We start from the raw sequence: 11,643 nt of genomic DNA on the forward strand, positions 1-11,643 counted from the left end.
TAGTGAAAACTATGATAAAAGGTGTAGTTTCATTAATAAATTGTTGTGATGTTTCTACAATTATTGTTTAAGGGTTTCATGATTTTAATGAATGGTCGCTATGAATGGAGCGAATTGTGTTGTATCTTTACTCTTAACGGGTCAATGGGTAAAATAAAAGAAGTTAATAAAACTGGAAATGTTGTAATTTGTGCTTTTATCATGTTCTTATTCTTTCTTTTATATTTTATATTTATTCTTTTATTAAATTAATTAAAGCCACAATCAAAGAATAAAAGTATCATAATCACAAGAATAACAATGAACACGCAAACGCCATGTATTTTTTCATTGCATCACTTCACATATAAAAGATATACCGGAAAAAGTAGCGACAATACTTATTATACAAGATATTAACTTTGATAGTGGGAATTAATGTCTGCCTTGTGCCTTCAAAGCACATGGAAAATGAAACATACACACCTTCATGAGTTGTTCAAGATTTTCAAACAATGGCGATGAACTGCAAACTCACACTCGGAACACCTAAGTATCATCTGGTACCGCAATTCCTCAGCACACACACTGCAACCACCATCACTCTCAATCCCTTGGGCAAATGTTAGAGGATGTGGGTGACCATCAGTCTTATGAATACTCCCAAACTTCATATTTAAAAACAAATAGACACCGTCACCTATTCCATATCCGAAAATTTTGTGAGATGAGGAATGGGTTTGTGTTTCACACTGAAGTATTAAAGGAGCACAATCAGAATGTACTGATTGACTACACTCATCACAATGATAGAAACAACGATGAGGATCCAATTCTTCCTCACAAATTTCACAAAAATATTCACTCTTGTGATTCTCAATTGGGAGGTAACTGATGTGCATTGGATGTTTGTCATAAGGGTGCCTAATTGTCTTAGGCAATAACAAAGCACACCACGGATGAATATACACATCACAAAAGCTGCAACTGAAACTGAAGCTCTGATTGGAAAAGCTGCAACACATAAGACAATATCCACTGGGCGGATCCTCCTTAACTATTGAAAGAAGATGATTTGGGTGAGATTCATGTGTGATTCTTTCCGGCATAAACCCACAAGTAATATCAACGTAAAATCCACATTCGACACAACCATAAGCAAAGCCATTGCAATCTAAGAGGCAAACTCCACAATGAAATATGTTAAACATATTGGGGATGTTTGTCATTAGAAGGAGGGGATGTTGTGGGTGAGCTGGGTGGTTGTCTACTTTTGTTGGAAGCCGCCGAGTACACCATTCATGAAGAGCAAAGTTGCAGTTCTCATCTTCTTTGGCCCGACACTTGTAGAACGGCATCTCCGTGATTGGTCTCACACATCCGTTGCATAATAATTCTATCTTTTTCATTGGGTTATGACACATGATCATATCATTGATCTTTGAGGAGGTTGACCCGATGCTTCCTGTGTCAACTAAAATTAACTCATGTTGACGATTCATATGTCGTAGGCTAATTACCTCATGATTACCATAATCGGCAAGTCCAAGTTCTTTTGAAAATAAATGTTTTGGTATGCTGTAAGTTTGATCTGGAAATGGTAAATGGAGAAGATTAGGATAGTCAGCATCTTTAAAGTTTTTAACGGTTGGACCTCCACCTAAAAGATTGGAAATAAAATAACCTGGTTATTATTATTATTTATCAAATGTAGATAATAACAGAGGCATAAATAAGAATAAGAAGTTAATAACTAATCAAATGGAATGAATCTTATATATATAAAAAGAAATAGTAGTAATTATAGTACCAATAGACAAGATGGACATGAATGACTCTCTTCTTGATGTTGCACAATCTAGATGGGCATAGTATATACATTTCTCGCATTTGTATATCCAAAGAACCTCCTTGTAATCAAAATATCCATCACATACTCTGCATCTAGGATAATATCTAGCTCTTATCTCTTCTATTGGGCAGGAATAAGAAAGGGTGAGTGGATGGGTATGGCTGAAAATGGCATTTGTAGTATGTTGGATTAACAAACGTTTTGGCAGGAAAGCACAATCAATGTGTATGGCGAAGTTAGAACATGTGGTACAGTGAAAGAAGAGCCCTTTATGATCCTTCCCACAAGCGGCACACTCACATAAAATGGGTTTGGAGCAGAGAGACACTAGTGGGTGTGGATGGCTAGGGTGGTAGATTCTCCTTTTGTCTGCTTCCATAACACAATTTACATCCTTCCACAAACAACAATCAACGCAGAAATAGCATGCACCTGGCTTGTGACCTCTTTGACAACTATCACATGTCCAATCTTCGTCCGTATTACAGAGGGTTAAAGGATGTTCGTGTGATGGGTGGTTTAATGTTTCTGGGAGCTCTGCACAGAATTTATGAAGAGCGAAATCACATGAATCATGTATACATTTATAGTAGTACCTGTAATACTCGTTGATATCTTCATTGCACCGCTTACAAGTACACGAAAACTCATCTTGCGGAACCAAATCCTCCTCCTTCTCCTCTTCATCATCAGATTCGTCATCTACATCTTCAACATTCACCTGCAAATCAATGAGCTTCAGTGGATGCTCGTGCTCAATTACCTCCATCATAGTTTTTTTTATATATTAATGTGGTTAAGATTAAGATACAATGCTACACTCATATGTTACTTATTTATAGCAAGGAAAAAGAAAAAGCACGTATGTGATATTATTTTTTGGAAATCCATGGAATCGATTGGGTCTACTTTATCATTTGTACAATTCCTTATTCTTTCTTGAAACATAATTTAAGTTAAATAGTAATTGAGCAACCAATCTTTTCCATTTGCTAATTCTTTTAAATTTTATACTCTCTCAGTCCTACTTTAGTGTCCATTTAATTTTGTTTCTTAACTAAAGTTACTTGCAACTAGGGGAAAGAATGTTGTGAGCTAAGATTAATATCTGAAACATAATTTTTAAGTTGCCTTAAAGCAACTATTAAACTTATATATAAACTGAAGCTTTTGGTTCACTAAAGCATAAACTCATAGCTGGATGATAAGTTTCTATTAATTAATCTATTAGTAAAGTGGAGCAGAATATATAGCTAGTGTTATCAATGAAGCAAAGATTGATTCAAAGTTACTATTATTATATTATAACATAAATTACAATTATTGTAAAATTAAAGGAGCATGAAGTGAAACTATGAAATCCATAAATAATAGAGTTAAGAAACAGGAATTACCAAAATCTTTACCCAAAAAAGAAACTGAAGTTAAAATTCTTAGTTATGATTCCTCAAATACCTTTCTGATGATGGTAAATTAATTAAATGACCGAAAATGGCATTTAACCTTACTATAAAACAGGTTACTGTGGATACTGAGATGGAGAGAGGTTGAGTGTTAGTATATGTACATAGAGAATAGGAGATTAAGCGAGAGAAAAAAAAATCTTCACATGAATTAAGTCTCAAGTATTAACTGTATTGATTGTTATCAATTACAGTTTACAGAACATGGGTTATATTCGAAAACCTATATTTACATAACACTACTAACTTTAGTTGGTTAAAATAATAACACCATATGTAACTTGTGAGGGGTAGGGGCGCCCATCACTCACCATACACTCATCTCCAATTAATTTCCGTCATGTCATGGAGCTTTATTTCATAACTAGTGATGGATTTTAGTGGGAATGCCCATCACTCACCCACACACTCATCTCCATTGAAAAACAACTCACCACACAAACACAAACAACGCGTGCTCATCATCACGCTTATCTTTCACCACGCGTGATAACATCCACCGACGGTGGTGTTCCACGCCAATCAACCCGTGATGGTTGGCCAACAATGGGGCGCCCCGTCCCCCCTTAGTAACTTTATAAAAATAATGTTAAGAAAATACATTTCATTAGAAATGCCTTGTTCAACTCATTTACAACGTTTATGACCTACTTTAACGAGTGACGGACCTAGAAATTTTTCCATAGGGGTCCGTAACATTTTTAAAAATTTTCGGGTCGGGTCGGGTCATGTAAAACAAAAGAACATCAAACTAAATTTATATAATCATCAAAAACATGTTAAACCTTGTTACATACATAATTAAAACGTCGCCCTACGGGTTTTCATTTTTTGAAATCTATCCAAAACATCATCTAAAGCTACTTTCTTATGCAAGTCAAATTTCTCTATATAACATATGCAACTATCACTTAACGTCTCTTCTCATGGTTCCTATCACAAACAAATTGATCCATATGTTCATCGCTCTATAACATAATGTTTCAATTTTAATTTTCAATTATTCAAGCCCTAGAAATCATGTGTAATCACCCTAAAAATCATGTAAACAACATAATCAGCCTAAAAATCATATAAACAACTATAAACAACGTCAAAACACACGAAATTTCAAACGTATTTAAGAATTTTAATTCTTTTTTTCTCCTATAATATCAACTAAAATCATCAAAAAAAAAACATAAAAACTTACCCTTTATCGAATTCCGATTGGTTTGGTGTCAGACGACGGCGGTTTGGTGTCGGACGGCGGTGGTTCGCGGCTGTTGATGACGTGCTGTTGTGGCAGCTGCTGTGTCCGCTGATCGCTGGCAGGAGACAACGCAAGACAGAGAGGGCAGGAGGAATTCTAAGGGACTAATGGGCTTATTTTAATTGTTATAGTTTGAACTTAGGTTGGGTTAGGTTAATGGGCTAGGAATTAGTGGGGTAGTTATGTTTAATGAAATAGTGGGTTAAGGTATTGGGTATTTGGGTTAAGTTGGGTAGTATAAGTTTATATAATTCAGGTAGTTTTTTTTAAAAATATGAGTTTACTAAAAAAAATTAAATATAAATTGATAACATTTTTTACCTAAAGTGTGTGGACGAAAAATTCCAATGGGTGGGGAGGAAAAAAATCCAAGGAGTGCGGACGAAAAATTCCAAGGGGTTCGGACGGGATTTTCGACGGAAAATAGCATTAAATTTTTTTTCCGGGGGTGCGCCCACCCACCTTGGGTTGGGGGTGGGTCCGCCCCTGACTTTAACCCATTTTCAACTTGATTACAAATCATATACAACTCATTAACTTATTTGACTCATTTAGATAAACGGTTAAATGGGTCATATTTAGTTACACCATCTTAATGCATAGGTCATGTTCAAATTCATCAATTCAACCCATCAAACTTTCAACCCAACACGATTATCATTCCTGTTAAAATCGTACCAGTCTCTTTTATATGCTAGAGCATTTAAGTCAATGGTATAAAGAGTAGGGACTTTCAAGGTAGATGTTCCATTTAGTCCACTACAGAAATGAAATTAAACTGAAGTATTTAAGTTTAAATTGCCATATTTCAGTCCAGGAATATGTGGTCCCAAACCAGGGATAGTGTAATTACAAAACCAGGAATTGCATGCTTTTAGTAAAGCAGTGAACTCATCTTAGATTTGTTCGGCTAGAATTTAGTGACTAGAGCTAAGTGTGGTCAACCACGTCCTGATATGGTTATCATTTTATCATTAGTTACTGTTCACACAAGTCACATTGATTCTAGACGTATACTAACACATAGCATGCAACAGGTTGAAACTTAGTTATCCGTTCGTGTGGGTATGTGCATGTGTTCATTTCATAACATGCAATCATGTTAATGATACTCGTTAGGTATCAAACAACAATCAACACCTTATAGTAACACGCACGCACACTTTAGAAACATATACATTAACTTTTAGTGGTTCCAGCTCAACCTCCAAAGTTGAGTTGTTTTCGTGAATTCTGATAAAATACTTAACGTGCTCGTAAAATTATAACTAATTTATGAGACGTGTTATTCAATCCGAAATGGTTTGTGAAATTTTCTCAAGGCTTAATTGTTTTACAGAAAAATTACCACTCATCTAACACATAAAAGGCAATTTAGTGCCATTCTGTCGACTGTTTACGGTTTATTTTATATAAAAATCCTAGTCAATTCGATTGACAAAATTCCAATTGGAGGATTTGACGACCTCCAAGAACTATGTACTGTAAAAATCTCACATATTAACTCCAACCCTAGACCAAGTTATGATTCTCGTAACAAGCTACAATTTCTGCAAAAAAACGCAGACTGTAGTTGTATTTCTGTTTTAATCTTTTGACTGACCTAAACTTAACGAAAAATTATGAATTCAGTTGGGTTTTAAATCTATATCATTAAACTTCGTTTTACACTATAGAACCACACATTTTCGCTATGTTTTGATTAAGTAACATCCAATACAAGTCGGCTATAAAACTTATACAGAAGAATCTGTTTGAACTCGGATCTTTGTAAAAACACGTTTATGAACGTTATCATATTCTTCGACTACTAATAAATGGATAACAATATGCAGATCTGATTTATAAACAAGTTACCATCAAACTCATGTTATAAATCGAAACCCCTGCATACATGTACATCACATACGATTCATCAACTCATAAACATGAAGATTCTAATCAAACCCTAGTTTGCATGTATTCAAGAAATCATGAAATCAATCAATCTTAGTCAAGATTCACGTATAAATAGAACTATAAACAATATCAAGGTAGATTACCAGAAGCAATAGATATCAAGGAGAAGCTTGAAGAAGAAGAGGATTTGAGAGCCTGTGAAGAATCGTCGTTCAGAGAGATGCAGGTTCTGAATAATGCGATTAGGGTTTACATGTTATTATACGGAACCTTTTGAGAGTCGGTTTGGGTTGTTCCGAGTTTATATAAGAGTGTAAGGGGGTTCCGAGTTTAATAGTTGCAGATAAGGGTGTGTCCGAGTTTAGGTAGGAGGTTAGGGGTGTTCACTTCTAGGTTTATAAAAGAGACTAGGTTAATGCCCGCGCGATGCGCGGCTTCATCCAAAACCGTGTTATTTACTTATAATATTTCAACAACAACTTCAGCATTTTAATATAAAACACAAAAGGTTTCAATAAAGCACTCCATAACCCTTCGAGTGGATGCAAGTGACCGTCTATTCAATTGAAAGGAATCATTTCATTACATCCCTACATGAAAAACAAAATCGATAAATTTAGGGAAAATGGGATTGAAAGATGATAACCCAACAGTGAAGGATCTCATTTTACAGCTCCGATAAATGCAGGCGTGTTTTCAAATAATGCTTCCGAAATGTTTGAAGACTGACAAATGTCCAAATAAGTAGCACTGTGAACATTTGTCGTTCTTTGGACAAATGTCCAGTGTTGCTTCTTTGGACATTTGTCGGTCTTCAAACATCTAGTAAGCATTATTTGAAAAAACCCCCTAATTTATCGAAGTTGTAGAATGAGATCCTTAACTGTTGGGTTATCATCTTTCAACCACATTTTCCCTAAATATATCAATTCTGTTGTTCATACCTCCCAAAGCCACTTATCTGCCTCCAAAGAGATCAAGACAGCTTGAAGCATAATCTGTACTTGCAAGTAGACAGGTATGCCACTCTACCCATTCACTGTCACCATGATAAAAAGGAATCATTTTGAGATTTAACCAAACGCTATGATTTATTTCAAAAACATGAATGATAAGTGAAAATGTCAAAAAAAAAAAAAAAGAAAGAAATAGAAATACCTGCAAATATGACACTATATAAGTGATAATAGCCCCATGTTCAATAAGTTTGTTTGCTATACATGTCATGTGCCAACATTACCTATCCTAGGTGGCATTCTTCCTTCTGCAGGGAGTATCGGCTGCAACATTCACTGAAATTGATTAACTACGACTAATATTATTCCCTTCAAGCATCATGAACATTTATAAAAACAAAACAAAAAATGATAATTTTAGAAATATGCAAAACAAAAAAACTACCTCCTCTAATCCAATTTACCACAACATAAAGTGCTGTAACCTAAATATCTAACAAAGCCAATACACAATATAGAAATTATCAATAAGATACCTTAAAAACAACTTCCATCGCATCCGATACTATCTTATAATAATAACAACACTATAGTAAAAGAGATATATCAATTAAGGATTTATATAATTTAATAAATGACTACTTAACATATAGATTAAACTTTCAACTAATAACAAATGAGCGGTTAAAAGCACAATTAAGAGATGCAAAAAATGTAATAAATTGAAATTGAAAACCATAAAAAATGTAATATTTTATCTTCAATGTGTATAATAACATTTGTAGGGCCTTTTTCTACACCCCATAATTTGACCGCAGCATCATCTGGAATGGACTAATAAAACAAAAAATTGCAAAGTTAATTATAATTACAATGAAAATATATAAACTATTCAATAATAATAAACTGTATTTAATAATAAGAAAAATAAAATAACAAAAATAACTTATGTAATCATTTATCATTTACCAGAATAACTTCATCTTCTACATTCATTAGCCTACAGAACCAGGGTCCTCTGAAACTGATTAAAAAAATTTCGATGTTAATAAAGTGTAACATGTTAATGTTAATGTGATAAAAAAAACAAAAAAACATGAAAAAAAAAACACAGATACTACATATGAAATGTTACATAAACTAACAAAATGAACAAAAAATACCTTGATGAACTTTCTGCCATATGAAATATCTAAAAAAACAGGTTACATAATCAAACCATATCAGATGAATGATTTAAAAAATTATAAATAACAACATAAAAAAGAATGTGAACGACATGTTATAATAACAATCTATATATAACAAACCTCATCAAAAGTATCTTTTATAATCTATATATAACAAACCTCATCAAAAGTATCTTTTATTAAAAACAATCTATATTAAATGGAGGCAACCGATGATATAACCATTATGATACATCATAATAAAAAATCGTGTAGAGGGATACCATTATTAAAGAAGGAATTTAAGAAAAACAACTTACAGATTTGTAGAGGGATATGTGAAATTCAGAAATCGATTCGATAAGTTCCAAATGTAGATGAAGACGGTGAAGAATGTAAAAGCATCTATATATGTAGATCCACTAAAGAACATCATTGTTATATGGAAACCGATGGTATTCTTGGAAGAAGATTGGAGTGAAGATCAAGAGTTATTTGGAACCATACCTACAAAGGAAGTAACTATATTTTTTAAATAATATAACGGCAACCTAATTATAGAAAAAATGTCTAATTAAAGAAACATATTTATATTATCAAATTCATAAATTAAGCATAAAAACATTACTCTGTTTATAGAAAAAAATGGTTTTAAAAAAGAAATTAAATTTCATAAATTAAGTAAACTGCAATAAAAATCAATATCAATTAAAATAAATTAAATAAATTATTAATTAAAAAAAACATAACACAAAAAACAATCAAAATATATTATTAATTAAAAAAATCTGAACAGAAAGCATAAATATAAAATTATATATAATAAACTTTAAAAAAATAATATGGTGGGACTAAAAGTATAAGATTTAACTAACCTCTGTTGCTTGACGAATGGTGGGATTCAGCTCGTTATAATGGAGTTAGGGATTCACATGAAAAAAAAATCAACAAAAATTAGTAACTTCGATAAATATGATCGGATCTACAGAAATCAATAAAAATCAAAAAGTTTATTTTGTTTGAAAGAAAAATCAACAAAAACCTCTGATCAACAAAGAACAATAACTTAGACAACATCACTGACAGCTCGACAACATTACATACACTCCATCAGCAAAACCATTGACTATTACAGACCATATGAAAGAAAAAGTACAAAGGAATTAAACACCTAATAGGCTACAAACAACAGTAACATCAACAAATAACAATACATGAACAAAGATTTTAATACCCTAAATAACAGAAAAAAAATAAACCAAATATCAAAATGGACAATTAGAGACCATGAAAAAGAAACTGTACAATTGAGTTAAAACCCTAATAGGCTATGAAAATCAGTAACATCAACAACTCACAATAAATGGACAAAGAATTTAAAACCAAAAAACACAAAAAAAAAATTGTTCAACATCGACCACATACACAACTCTAAGAAACGAACAATCTAACAAAACCATTGAAACTGAAAATCAAATAAAAAAACGAAATAGTATATAACTGATGGGTTTATCAGAATCAAGCATAAATACTGTCTATGAATACCAGCACGGTAAGGCTCAAACAAAGGTCTCAAGCTATCAAAGCTGCACCATAGGTTGCAAGCATATTAAAATGCACCTGCCATCCTCTATGATGCCACGTCAAACAATGATCAGACCTACAACATCATCGCCAACTAAAATAGCGAAGGCAACAGTCAACGGTTTAATCAGTTTAAGAGAAAAAGAAAGGACCAAGCCAGAAGCCACCAAAGCTGCAATAGGGGTTGTAGGTGCTAACCTGCCATCCTCCATATCTGCCATGCCATGGCGACGTATTGGCTTTATTTTGTTCAACATCAACGACATACACATCTCTAAGAAACGAACAATCTAGCAAATACATTGAAACTGAAAATCAAATAAAAAAACGAAATAGTATATAACTAATGTGTTTATCGGAATCAAGATTGAATACCGTCGATGAATACCAGCATGGTAAGGCTCAGACAAAGGTCTCAAGCTATCATGGTTGCACCATAGGTTGCAAGCATATAAAAATGCACCTGCCATCCTCTATGATCCAACGTCAAACAATGATCTGACCTACAACATCATCGCCAACTAAAATAGCAAAGGCAACAGTCAACAGATTAATCAGGTTAAGAGAAAACGAAAGCACCAAGCCAGAAGCCACCAAGGCTGCAATAGGGGTTGTAGGTGAGATTGGCTTTATTTTGATAATTCATCACAGCCTCCGTGTAACAACCGTCCATTTAAGCCAAACAGAATTTTCCGATTAAAGCCTTCAATAACCTTTTATATCCTCCTAAATCTTAAAATCTGCATATTCGGAACCAGATCAAAAGTTAAACCTGATCTAATAACTTGTAATGCACATTTTATTTTTTAAAACCGCGTTTAACACGAGACCAGCCAGTGATGTGATCCTTCATGTTCACAACATCCAAAAACTGGCCATAGATACTGAAATACTCTTTTAGACGCGCTTCATTTGTCTCCCATTATATCCCACAAAAAAACTTGAACTTGCCCATATCAGATTGCATTTTGTAAACCCCAAATTAAACCAGAATTACAAACAATATTCACGTTTCATTCAGTTCAAATGTGGATCAAGATAATCAACATTATTAAACCGATATACCCCTGATTATAATTTGTGACATAGATTTAGAGATTATCGAATAAAAAAAATGAAATCTTATGTAACTGATGGGGTTATCGGAATGAAGCATGAATAACGTCGATGAAGAAAGTTAACTAAATAGATTGGTTATACCTCTTCACAAAATCACCGATTTGATGCGGCCGATGTGATTTCCGGCAAAATTAGCCATATGAAAACATATAATCGATCATTAAATTCTATAATTAAATAGTACCGTATACGATCTGACTTCAAATCCGATGAGTCTAGAACAAAATTATTGGATCGATTATAGTTCCTGTGTTCGACGTCTTCGTTCAGAGAGGAAAAAGAGAGAGAGTCCGATTTAGGGTTTTGAGAGGAGAGAGCAGGTTTAAGCGTAAATGCGAAGACTTGGTTCAATCCTCAACTATGAGGTGTG

The 11,643-nt window shown here is 33.5% G+C and overlaps 1 protein-coding gene across 1 annotated transcript; it reads right to left on the minus strand.

Annotated features, from left to right (window-relative positions):
* Positions 1–301: 301 nt before the first annotated feature.
* Positions 302–2,616, minus strand: LOC110926600. Its single transcript, XM_022170339.2, has 2 exons — positions 1,790–2,616; positions 302–1,639 (listed from the first exon to the last, which is right to left on the minus strand). The coding sequence occupies exons 1-2, from the start codon at positions 2,601–2,603 to the stop codon at positions 468–470; spliced, it is 1,986 nt and encodes a 661-aa protein (XP_022026031.1). The 5' UTR covers positions 2,604–2,616; the 3' UTR covers positions 302–467.
* Positions 2,617–11,643: the final 9,027 nt, after the last annotated feature.

This window comes from Helianthus annuus, chromosome 2 (assembly GCF_002127325.2).
Source record: "Helianthus annuus cultivar XRQ/B chromosome 2, HanXRQr2.0-SUNRISE, whole genome shotgun sequence".
Classification (NCBI taxonomy): Eukaryota; Viridiplantae; Streptophyta; class Magnoliopsida; order Asterales; family Asteraceae; genus Helianthus; species Helianthus annuus.

Excerpts from the sequence above, each read along its gene's own strand:
- LOC110926600 (XM_022170339.2), bottom strand. The coding sequence starts at position 2,603 with ATGATGGAGGTAATTGAGCACGAGCATCCACTGAAGCTCATTGATTTG. Across the intron at positions 1,640-1,789 it reads CATGTCCATCTTGTCTATTG|GTGGAGGTCCAACCGTTAAA; the intron begins GTACTATAATTA and ends CCAATCTTTTAG.